At 42.8% G+C, this 12,386-nt stretch overlaps 1 protein-coding gene across 1 annotated transcript in view; it reads left to right on the forward strand.

Annotated features, from left to right (window-relative positions):
* Positions 1–12,386, forward strand: part of TG (thyroglobulin) — a 140,539-nt gene that overhangs the window by 72,455 nt on the left and 55,698 nt on the right. The window contains exons 36-38 of the mRNA XM_081323300.1: positions 2,486–2,573; positions 6,708–6,867; positions 12,129–12,328. Of these exons, the coding sequence (XP_081179426.1) occupies positions 2,486–2,573; positions 6,708–6,867; positions 12,129–12,328 (448 nt within the window). The remainder of the gene's footprint in view (positions 1–2,485; positions 2,574–6,707; positions 6,868–12,128; positions 12,329–12,386) is intronic.

A 12,386-nucleotide genomic window follows, 5' to 3' on the forward strand; every position in this document is an offset into this window, starting at 1 on the left:
ACAGTTGTTAAGTGAATCACTGCAGTTGTTAAGTTACATGATGAAAATTTGGGTGCTCAGCAACCAGCATGTATTTATAATGTTTGCCAGGTTCACGTAGTAGCCATTTGTGACTTTCCAAGCTGGCTTCTGACAAGCAGAGCCAATGGGGGAAGCCAGATTTGCTTAAGGACCATGTGATTTACTTAACAACTGCGCTGTTTTACTTAACAGCCATGACAAATAAAGATCATAAAAATCACACGGCTCATTTAACAACTGCCTTACTTAGCAATGGAAATTCTGATTACCATTATGGTCATGTGCAAGGCCTACTTCTAATCTTTATTTTGGTCTAATGCACAAGGAAGTCTTACATCGATGGTTCGGCCTGTGCTGGAGTTTCCACGAAAGGAAAGCAATTGTAGCAAATCCTCAAGCTTGATGTTAAAATGTTTACAAGAAAGCAGTAATCTTTTTTTTTCTTACAGTCGGTCTTGCGTTGTATGATTGGATGGTTGAGGGAACTCTCATTTGGGGCGACCTAATTTCTTGGGCACCTGAGTTGTGTGGGTTGCGTTAAGTCAACCAGATCTTGCTAACAGTTTACCACAAGAGAGGCCATATCTTGCTCATCCAGGTGTGCAGGGCCATGCAGTTCAGACCCACAACAGTGAAGCACGTTGCCTTGAGCCACATTGTCATTCTTTATTGCATTCCTTTGCTTCAGAAAAAAAGGGTATATAGTTAGGGTCTTAGAAGCGAGATGAGACTTAGCAGGTGTCTTTCATATATATATATATATATATATATATATATATATATATATATATATATATATATATATATATATGTGTGTGTGTGTGTGTGTGTGTGTGTGTGTGTGTGTGTGTGTATACACTGCTCAAAAAAATAAAGGGAACACTTAGACAACACAATGTACTGTATTTAATAGTAGGATGTCTTATCTTGTGTTCTCTTTATTTTTTTGAGCAGTAGATAGATAGATAGATAGATAGATAGATAGATAGATAGATAGATAGATATAGATAGATTATTTTCTGAGGTTTTCGCGGGTGTTTGTATGTAGATCTTTGGTCATTCGGGTTTTTCCCCCACATAGAATTGGAGGTATCAGGGCAATGTTTCGACGAAATCTCATCCGTCATCCTCAGGCTGGTGACTTCAGCTTCGTTCTCCCAGAAGAACGAAACTGAAGTCACCAGTCTGAGGATGACGGATGAGATTTCGTCGAAACGTTGCCCTGATACCTCCAATTCTACGTGGGGAAAAACCTGAATGACCAAAGATCTACATATATATATATATATATATATATATATATATATATATATATATATATATATATATATATATATAACATAAATATAAAAGATATAAATTATAAGCATTCCTTCTTGATGAAAAGCTACTTGAAATTGTTAATTCTTGAGTGTTCATGCAAGAAATCAAATTTAAAAGAGATACCAAAAGACCTCCTTGTAGTATTGTTGTACTCTGCAGCTTTTTATTATGCCTTTACTAATTAATAATGCTTTTACTGCTTAATTATGTAATGCTTTGTTAATAATACCTCTGTCTGTGGACTGATGATTTAGAATAAATATATTAAGTACAGGATAAGGAAATAATTGAGAGTTACAAGCAATACAGTCCACAGAGACAAGCCTTATTATTATTTACACAGTATGACAAAGAGTAACAGCAAAGGGAAAAAAATCCCTTTTTCATGATATTTACAAATTAAAGTTCAACCCAAGTGAAGGAGGGAAGATGGAGATAAACATAAACACATGATGTATCTATTTTGTTATCCATTCTTAGGGGATTTAATGACTATTCCCAGGTACTTCTAACATTATGTATAGCTGTATTCTATCTTGGGATTTGGGATCACAGATATTTGATATTTGAAGAGCTTTCTAGAATTTATCTATCTATACAAAATCTCTCCATGCCTCCAGAATTGCTGCAACGAAAGTCCAAATCTGATGTCTAAATGGCTATGGATTTGGTTCTGTTATTGTGAGATTTTTGGGATGGTCTGATACACCTAGACATGCAGCTCACCATATACCTGTTCTGATGAATGGTTAAAAAATAGGACTTCAACTATCTCTGATTGGGATGCTCTTCAAAGGTATGGATGTCTGTTCCCAGAATTCTCAGCATTGACTACACTGACTAGGGAATTCTGGGGGTTAAAGTCATGCATCTGGAAAGTACTAAGATTGGGAGAGGTTGTTTCTCAACCTTGGCAACTTTAAGATGTGTGGACCTCAACTCCTAGAATGTTCTGGTAGATCTAGACAATTCTGGGAGTTCAAGTCCATACATCTTAAAGTTGTTCTACCTGATGCATCTTAAAATTGTTCTAAATGACATTGTAAAACTGATCCGGCATGACATCCACCATCTTATTCCTTTGTTTCCTCATGAGCACTAGAACTTTAAACAAATACTAAGTACTTTATTGTATCTTTAGAGCTAACTGCTGGCAACCAGGAGATGACAGCATTTCTTCAGTCAGTGAAGATTGCTTGTTTTTGAACATCTTTGTCCCACAGAACAATGTAAGTACTGGATTTTTGGACTATCTTAGTCTTCTCTGACCATTCCCTCATTCCAGGAATCTACTCTGAGGAAAGATGCATGAGTTGAGGTTGCTAAACTCACTGATGATAGGATCTTTTGGGATCTATGCTTAGGTACTCATGGAATGTCATGATCATCTTTAGACAAAGGAAGGTTTGGAATGAGCAGTTGATGAAATTAGGAGTCTTGAACATTAAGGAGTTAGATTGTGTAGAAGTCTATGTGTCACATTATGAAGCCCTTTTAGATGTTAATATCTTCGAGACAGTGTTGTCCACATGGTGTGGCCAAAATGGTCAAGATGGCCACCACAATGGCATGATCATAAATAATAAACAATAACATAACATAAATAATATTAGGTTGGGAGACCACCAGAAAAATATAGAAAAACACAGAGGTGTAAATTAAACTGGGAGGTTAAAAAGTGTCATGTGCAAAGGGTTAGGACCATAGTTAAGTTGCAGTTCAAAGATTTATTGCTCAGTGCTCTACACAAGAATCTAGTCAACTAAAGTTCAAAACTAAATTGCCAGATAAGGGTCAGTGGAATTCAGGAGGAGTTGGACTTGGATGTTTGTGGCAACGTACTTATTCTAGGCTGATGATGCACTTAACTCTGCCTCCCCCAGCTCTGCCTACTCTTCTCTGACAAAAAAAATGAAAGAAGGCAATTATACATGAATTATGTATCACTGCAAGAAAACAGAATAGTTTGTTTTCAAAGCAGTTCTGAGAATTTGGGAGCAGGGAGGAACACCAGAAAGTGAGAGGGTGATGAAGTGGCTTCAGACTCATGGATTTTATGTTCCTCAAACTTCAGACACTTTAAATTGAACTTCAGCTGAATGGAAGCTGATATTAAGATTTTCCTGTGCATGGGTAGAATGAAAGATGACCCTGACTTATTGGAAACACTTTAGATTTTTAATGCGGTGGGGAAATTCTGCCCCTGGATGTAGTCCTTTCGATTTAAACATTGAAAGGAAGTTCAGAATGTACAGGAATACTATACCTGTCTGTGACCCTTGAAAACAGCTGCATCTTTACCCAGAATTGTGTGATTACCCCATGTCAGGTATCCCATGATCTCAGGAAAAAATAGGTTTGGTGTAAGAAGCCACAAACAGCTGCTACGTCCATGCCTCCACTCTCTCTAACACTCCTTCATGCCTTCAAAAGTGAAGTTCTCAAGGCCCTGCTCGGGTTGTTTTTGTTTTTCTTGTTGTTCATAATCAGGCATCCAAGGACCTCAATTTTGAACACTGAAGTTGTTGTGGAGAAAAGAAAGAGGGAGGTGTTAACTGTCTGTTGTGCTTTTTCTCCAATTTAACCAGATGAAGCTGTTTCGGAGAGAACTATTGTTTTGAAAAGACAGAGGGGAAGAAATATGTTAGTCTATAGAAGGGGTAGGCAACCTTGGCTCTTTTATGACTCGTGGACTTCAACTCCCAGAATTCCTGAGCCAGCATGACTGGCTCAGGAATTCTGGGAGTTGAAGTCCACGAGTCGTAAAAGAGCCAAGGTTGCCTGCCCCTGGTCTATAGCAACAAACTGAGTTCTGATAATACCTTCAAAATTAACCAACTTTGCAGGATCCAATCTGGGTCGGCCACCGGGACCAGAGGTTTAGTCTCGTGGCTTTTTAAGATGTTGATTGGGGTGGCCAGCCATCAGCACACCCTAATCAACATCTAAAAAGCCACATACAACAGGTACTATAAATAGCACACACAGAACAGCACACACTGCAATTCCCTGAAGTATTAGTACCGCTTTATAAAACCCTAGTAAGATCACACCTGGAATACTGCAGGCAATTTTGGTCACCGTACTACAAAAAAGATGTTGAGACTTTGGAAAAAGTTCAGAGAAGAGCAACTAAGATGATCAAAGGCCTGGAGAGTAAAACATATGAAGAACCACTGTGGGGCTTGGGTTTGGCTAATCTAAAAAAAAGAAGAAATAGGGGAGACATGATAGCAGTATTCCAGTATTTGAGGGGCTGCCACAAAGAAGAGGGCATCAACCTGGAATTAAGGAGAAACTTTCTAACAGTGAGGACAATTAACCAGTGGAATAGCTTGGCCTTAAAAATCATGGGCATTCCATCACTGGAGATTTTTAAGAAGAGACTAGACAGTCACTTGTCTGAAATGGTATAGGTTCTCCTGCTTGAGCAGGGGGCTGGACTAGAAGACCTCCAAGGTCCCTTCCAGTTCTATTCTATTCTATTCTATTCTATTCTATTCTATTCTATTCTATTCTATTCTATTCTATTCTATTCTATTCTATTCTATTCTATTCTATTCTATTCTATTCTATTCTATTCTATTCTATTCTATTCTATTCTATTCTATTCTATTCTATGGTCTCCAGCAAGAGTCCAAAATCTCAGAAGACAAAAACCTGTAGTCCTGATGACTGACCCGGATTGGATCCTGCAACATTACCCTGGGATACGTATATTCACCTTCATTCATTAACCAACTTTACTGGGGCATAATTATGTGACTTCAAATGGACATTCTTCATCTGTGGAGACAACCAGGATAGATTTAAATTTCACACAAATGCAAGTCCTCGGGCATGAATTAGTGTATCCCGTAGCAGATTCATCTCACACCAAAATCTTGCATCTTTCTCTAGTTACCTCTCCAGAATTCAATGGAGCATTTGGATCAGAAATCTTTTAAGGTCCTGAGGTTCACCTTCCAATGTTGAATGGGATGATCTGGGTGGAAAAGAGAGAACAAGAAAGAAAGAAAAAGAGAGGAAGGAAGGAAGGAAGGAAGGAAGGAAGGAAGGAAGGAAGGAAGGAAGGAAGGAAGGAAGGAAGGAAGGGTGGGAGGCAGGGAGGAAGGGAAGGGAAGGGAAGGGAAGGGAAGGGAAGGGAAGGAAGGAAGGAAGGAAGGAAGGAAGGAAGGAAGGAAGGAAGGAAGGAAGGAAGGAAGGAAGGAAGGAAGGAATAAAATAATATGGCGGTATCAGTGATTTGGGGTGAAGGATCTCCATGAGGGTGAAGGATCAAGATTGTCATAGAAGTTTCACTTTTCCAAATTATCAGTAATTACTCATGAATTATGAAGTATATTAGATCACAGCAGAAAACTAGGAACCTCTGCTATTTTCAATTAAAATTAGAACTCCTCCCACAGTAGATATTTTTGGCCCTGATCAACTTTGGCTGCCATGAGGATGACAAGTTAGCAATGCTAAGATATGGGCAGCATTAATGAATATTATTTATGGCTGACCGTAGTTCTCAATTGACTTTCTGCCACAGCTTCTTTCACTGTTTTAATTGTGAATTAACTTTAATGTTTTATTTGTTTTACTCTGAGCTGTCTGTGGGACTGTATGTTTTAAACTGCTTTTTATTTATGTGTATTTGGGGCAGCTTAGAGTCTGTGGGGAAGAAATGGAGGTAGTGACAGATTTTATTTTCCTGGGCTCCAAGATCACTGCAGATGGGGCTGTAGCCAAGAAATTGAAAGACACTTGCTCCTTGGGAGGAAAGCCATGGCAAATCTAGACAGCACACTAAAAAGCAGAGACATCACCCTGTCAACAAAAGTGCGTATAGTCAAGGCTATGGTCTTCCCAGTTGCAATGTATGGCAGTGAAAGCTGGACCATAAGAAAGGCTGAGTGCCAAAGAATTGAAGCCTTTGAACTATGGTGCTGGAGAAGACTCCTGCGATTCCCTTGGACTGCAAGGCGATCAAACCGGTCAGTCCTAGAGGAGATCAACCCTGACTGCTCTTTAGAAGGCCAGATCCTGAAGCTAAAACTCAAATACTTTGGCCATTTAATGAGAAGGAAGGACTCACTGGAGAAGAGCCTAATGCTGGGAAAGATTGAGGGCAATAGAAGAAGGGGACGACAGAGAATGAGGTGGCTGGATGGAGTCACTGAAGCAGTGGGTGTGAGCTTGAATGGACTCCGGAGGATGGTGGAGGACAGGAAGGCCTGGAGGAACGTTGTCCATAGGGTCGCGATGGGTCGGACACGACTTCGCAACTAACAACAACAGAGTCTGTGGGAGTGGGCAGCTATAATATATATTTCCAATAACAACAATAATAACAAATCTATCATTTATTGTGGCAGGCAGGGAATCTACCAGTGCTGGTTTTCTTCCACAACAGCGTAAGTGCTGAGGACCAGGCGAAAAAGGCAACCCTTGATGGTTCCTACTTAGCTGGAGTTGGAAATCTCATTGTCGTAACTGCAAATTACCGTGTTGGAGTTTTTGGCTTTTTTAGTGCTGGTAAGTTGTATCTCAGTATGAAAATAAGACTTTTTTAAAAAAAAATGATGGAACCAGCATTATTATTCCAGCTGGGTCATATGGAAATAGAATTAGGAAAGAAATATGGAAATGAATGCTGTATTGGTAACTGCAATGAGATTATTGTTTGCAGAAAGTTGGAAAAGCAATGACATAGCTCCAGTGGAAGATTGGATTAAAAAGTTAATTGAGTTTGCAGAAATGGGGAAACTGACCAGCTTGGTCAGATTAAGAACTGACAAAGAACTTTTTAACAGATTGGAAACCCTATGTTACAGATCCCCAACCTATAGGCCACAGCCCACTACCGGGCCGTGGCCTCTTGGCCACTGGGCTGTGTGAATGGCTGGCCAGCTTGCACACATGTGTGTGCGCGCTCAAACCCACTTGACCCTCACGCCAGCTTTGGCAGTCCCATTTGCAGAGCGCACATGCTCAGGGCCCCATTCGAGCACACGCGTGCATAGCCACATTTGCATGTGCGTGCACAGGTGCATAGAGGTGCCTGTCCCTCTCTTTCCCACTGGGCCGTCAACCCAGAAAAGTTGGGGACCCCTACCCAATGTGGATTATTTTGAAAAAAAAAGAAGTATCAGATTGACGATTTAGGGGTATATTCTCTCTCCCGCATTTTATCTTTGTGGGAACTAGAGAGGGCCTAGTCCAGGGGTAGGCAACCTTGGCTCTTTTATGACTGGTGGACTTCAACTCCCAGAATTCCTGAGCCAGCATGGCTCAGCTTGGAAACCTCTCTCTTTCCCCGTCAGCATGGCTGGCTCAGGAATTCTGGGAGTTGAAGTCCACCAGTCATAAAAGAGCCAAGGTTGCCTACCCCTGGCCTAGTCTGACAGGGTTTTTTTTCAAATTACTTTCTTGGATTAGGCTGAAGGCTCTTTTATCTAACTATAAATAATCCTCGACTTACGACCACAATTGAGCCCAAAACTTTATGTTGCTAAGTGAGACAGTTGCTAAGTGAGTTTTGCCCCCATTTTGTGGCCTTTCTTGCCACAGTTGGTGGTGGCAACTAATTGCTTCTTAATTAGATCTGACTTCCTCATTGGCTTTGCTTGTCAGGAGGTCACAAAAGCAGATCACGTGATGCCGGGACACTGCAACGGTCATAAATATGAATCAGTTGCCAAGCATCTCAATTTGGATCAGATGACCATGGGGATGCTGCTGCAGTCATAAATGTGAAAAACATTCATGTCACTTTTTCAGTGCCGTTGTAACTTCAGGTGGTTGCCAAATGAATTGTTGTAAGTCGAGGACTATCTATATTGGCTTGGTATTAGTTCTTCTTCCTGTTATTCATTCCCCACTACCTCTTCATGGTGTTAAGCCAATTGCTGAGGTCTTGGTAAATACTCTGACTGGCTTATCAGTAAAGCAGTATATCTATATTTTTTTTTCCAAAGGGAAAAAGGTGCTAAATCACATCTGTGTTTTTCACCAGTCTTTCAGTTAGCCTCAGTGGAAAGCAAATGTTGCAGCAACATACTGTGCTTCCGTTCCATTTTTTCCCCTTTCAATTCTTTTTCTTCCCTGCTGAGTTCAGCCCCTGCGTTCATTTTATAGAATGCCCTGAATTTTGTTCAGAGCTGTTGCGAAGCTTCAGCTCAGCGGTTTAAAGCCAGATACAATCTCTGTGAGCTGATAGGCTGGGACAGATCCGCTTACTCAGTTGAGGAGGTGTCATTCTTTTTTTAATTCTTCCTTTTGAGGCTTTCACAGGAATTTCTTATTAATTCTTCTTTCTTAACCAGGCAGTTTTGTTAAGGGACATGCGCCAATAGCTTTGATCAGTTTAATATTTATTTATTTATTTATTCATATTTATATACCACCCTTTCCCGAAGGACTCATGGCGGTTTACAGGGCATTTAAAAGAAAGTCAATACAAACGTTAAAACAAATTAAAAAAATTTAAATAGAACCCTGAGAAAATTAAAACCCAGTTAAAATTAAAATTTAAAAAAAATTCTCAGCCTGGGCCAGAGAGCTCGAAGAGCCAGGTCTTCAGGTCCCGGCGGAATGAACAGAGGTTGGGGGCAGTCCTAAGCTCCGCAGGCAGCTGGTTCCACAGGGCAGGCGCACCCACTGAGAAGGCCCTACCCCTGGGTGTTACCCGCCGGCAGTCTTTAACCGGCGGCACCCTGAAGAGACCCTCCCTGTGGGAGCGCACTGGACGAAGGGAGCTTGATGCTGGTAGCAGGTGTTCCCTCAAATATCCCGGACCCTCGCCATTTAGGGCTTTATAGGTCATCACCAGCACCTTGAATCTCACCCGGAGGGCAACCGGAAGCCAATGCAGCTTGCGGAGAAGAGGCGTTACATGGGAGTATCGGGAGACCCCCATCACGACTCGCGCGGCTGCATTCTGCACCAGCTGAATAAGAATAACATGACAAGAATAACATGACATATAAGAATAACATGACAAGAAACAGAACAATAGCAGATTAATAGAGTTGGAAGGGACACCGGAGGTCTTCTAGTCCAACCCCCTGCTCAGGCAGGAGACCCTATTACCATTTCAGACAAACGGCTGCCTAGTCTCTTTTACTAAAAATCTCCAGTGTTGGATCACCTAAAGCTTCTGGAGGCGAGCAGTTCATATATAGACATATATAGAGATTAATGTCAAAGGCTATAGAGCCGTGGTGGTGAACCTATGGCATGGGTGCCACAGGTGGCACGCAGAGCCCTCCCTGTGGGCACGCACGCCGTTGCCCCAGTCCTAGGCTTTCAGCTGGGTTTTATAAAGCCTTTTCACTTTAGGCCTCTGCCGCCATGTGCAAAAAAAAAAGGTTCAATCAATCAATCAATTTCAACTTCTCGCGGGGAAAAAAAGATCTCGCAAAGTTGGAATTGATTGATTGAACTTTTTAGTCCCACCTAGTCTGCCGTTACCACCACAGCCATGCCCACCCAATGGGCCAAGCCCACCTGGCACCTAATGATACATAAGTCGGTTTGGGGTTGCAGTTTGAGCACTCGGTCTCTAAAAGGTTCGCCATCACTGCTGTAGAGTGATGTCCCCAACAATGGTGGAAGATAACTAGGTTTTTTTAATTTTTTTTTAGAATGGATGGAATGTCTTTTCTCCGACTGGGCAGAGTCTGACGATCAGGACATGGGTGGTCTTGTCAATGTTATCTGGGAGGAGTTCGATCCTGTGACTCCGGAGGAAGTGGACAGGATTATGGGGAGGCTGAGCTCCACCACGTGTTTATTGGACCCGTGCCCTTCCTGGCTGGTTTACGCGGCTCGGGAGGGAACACGAGGCTGGCTCCAGGCGGTGATATCTGCATCTTTGAGTGAGGGTAGTTTCCCCGCCGTCTTGAAGGAGGCGGTGGTGAGACCTCTCCTCAAGAAGCCTGCCTTGGACCCAGCTGTGTTAAACAACTTTCGTCCGGTCTCCAACCTTCGCTTTCTTGCGAAGGTTGTTGAGAGCGTGGTGGCGCATCAGCTCCCTCTGGTCCTGGATGAAGCTCATTATCTAGACCCATACCAATCGGGCTTCAGGCCCGGGTACAGCACGGAGACGGCATTGGTCGCTCTGGTGAATGATCTCTGGAGGGCTCGGGACAGGGGATATTCCTCTGTCCTAGTCCTATTAGACCTCTCAGCGGCGTTCGATACCATCGACCATGGTATCCTGCTGTGGCGTCTCAGGGGATTGGGAGTGGGAGGCACGGTTCTTCAGTGGTTCTCCTCCTATCTCCTGGGACGTTCGCAGTCGGTGTTGGCAGGGGGGCAGAGGTCGGCCTCGAGGCCTCTCGTTTGCGGAGTTCCTCAGGGGTCGGTCCTCTTGCCTCTCCTGTTCAACATCTATATGAAGCCGCTGGGTGAGATCATTCGTGGTTTTGGAGTTGGGTATCATCAGTATGCTGATGATACCCAGCTTTTTATTTCGACCCCAAACCACCCCAGTGTTGCCCTCGACGTGATGTCCCGTTGCCTGGAGGCGGTTCGGGTCTGGGGAGGAACAGGCTTCGGCTCAACCCTGACAAGACTGAGTGGCTGTGCGTATCGGCATCTCGGGAAATTCAGAATATTCCATCTCTTTCTATGGGGGTGAGTTATTACCCCCCGTAGATAGGGCCCGCAACTTGGGAGTCCTCCTAGACTCACAGCTTTCTTTTGAAGATCATATAGTAACTGTGACTAGGGGGGCCTTCGCCCAGGTTCGCCTAGTGCGCCAGTTGCGGCCCTATCTAGACTGGGATGCCTTGCGTACGGTCACTCATGCGCTCGTGACCTCTCGCTTAGACTACTGCAACGCTCTCTACATGGGGCTGCCGTTGAGGACCACTCGGAGGCTCCAACTGGTGCAGAATGCAGCCGCGAGAGTCGTGTTGGGAGTCTCCCGATACTCCCATGTTACACCTTTGCTCCGTGAGCTGCATTGGCTTCCAGGTGTCTTCCGGGTGAGATTCAAGGTGCTGGTAATGACCTTTAAAGCCCTACATGGCATGGGTCCGGAGTACCTTAGGGAGCACCTGCAGCCGGCATCAACTTCCCTCCGCCCAGTGCGCTCCCACAGAGAGGGCCTCCTCAGGGTGCCACTGGTCAGAGAATGCCGTCTGGTGGCCCCCAGGAGGAGGGCCTTCTCTGTGGGTGCGCCGGATTTGTGGAACCGCTTACCGGTTGAGCTCCGGATGGCGCCCGACCTTCGCTCCTTCCGACGTGATCTAAAGACCTACTTGTTTGAACAAGCCGGCCTGGTCTGATGGGTTTGGGTTTTATTATGGCTTTTAATGTATTGTAATTTATTGCTGTACTGCATTGGGTATTATGTTTAATCTTTTCTTAATTTTTGTATCTTCGTATTTTAGTATTTATTGCCCTGTTCACCGCCCTGAGTCCTTCGGGAGAAGGGCGGTATACAAATAAAATTATTATTATTATTATTATTATTATTATTATTATTATTATTATTATTATTATTATTATTATTATTATTATTATTATTATTATTATTATTATTATTATTATTATTATTAAAAAATGGTTCATTAATCCTTAAATAATAAGAAAGACACCATTGAGTCAAGTTTGATTCCTGGTAGCTACAAACATGACCGTGTTGATTTTTTGACAGTATTATGGAAGTAGATTATAATTCCCTTCTTCTGGGAACATTCTTTCTTTCCAGATATTTGAAATGCTGTAAGTTGTTTTGATCCCTTCTGCCAATGTACAACCCTCCCTTTGCTTTTTTATTTGTGTAGGTTCCAACGTTGCAAGTGGAAATTGGGGCCTTTGGGATCAAGATATGGCTCTAGAATGGATAAGGAGGAACATTGCAAGGTTTGGGGGAGACGCGGGACAGATAACGATTGGAGCCTCTGATGGGGGAGCCGACCTTATCAGCATTCACCTCCTTAAGAGAACTCTGAATCCGATCCTCTTCAAGAGGGCACTATTGATGGTAAGTCCTATTTATTTTCAGATGAATAAGGACAGGCACTGAAGCTCAAAATCTTTGG

The sequence above is a fragment of the Vipera berus genome (assembly GCF_964194415.1).
Source record: "Vipera berus genome assembly, chromosome: 3".
Classification (NCBI taxonomy): domain Eukaryota; kingdom Metazoa; phylum Chordata; class Lepidosauria; order Squamata; family Viperidae; genus Vipera; species Vipera berus.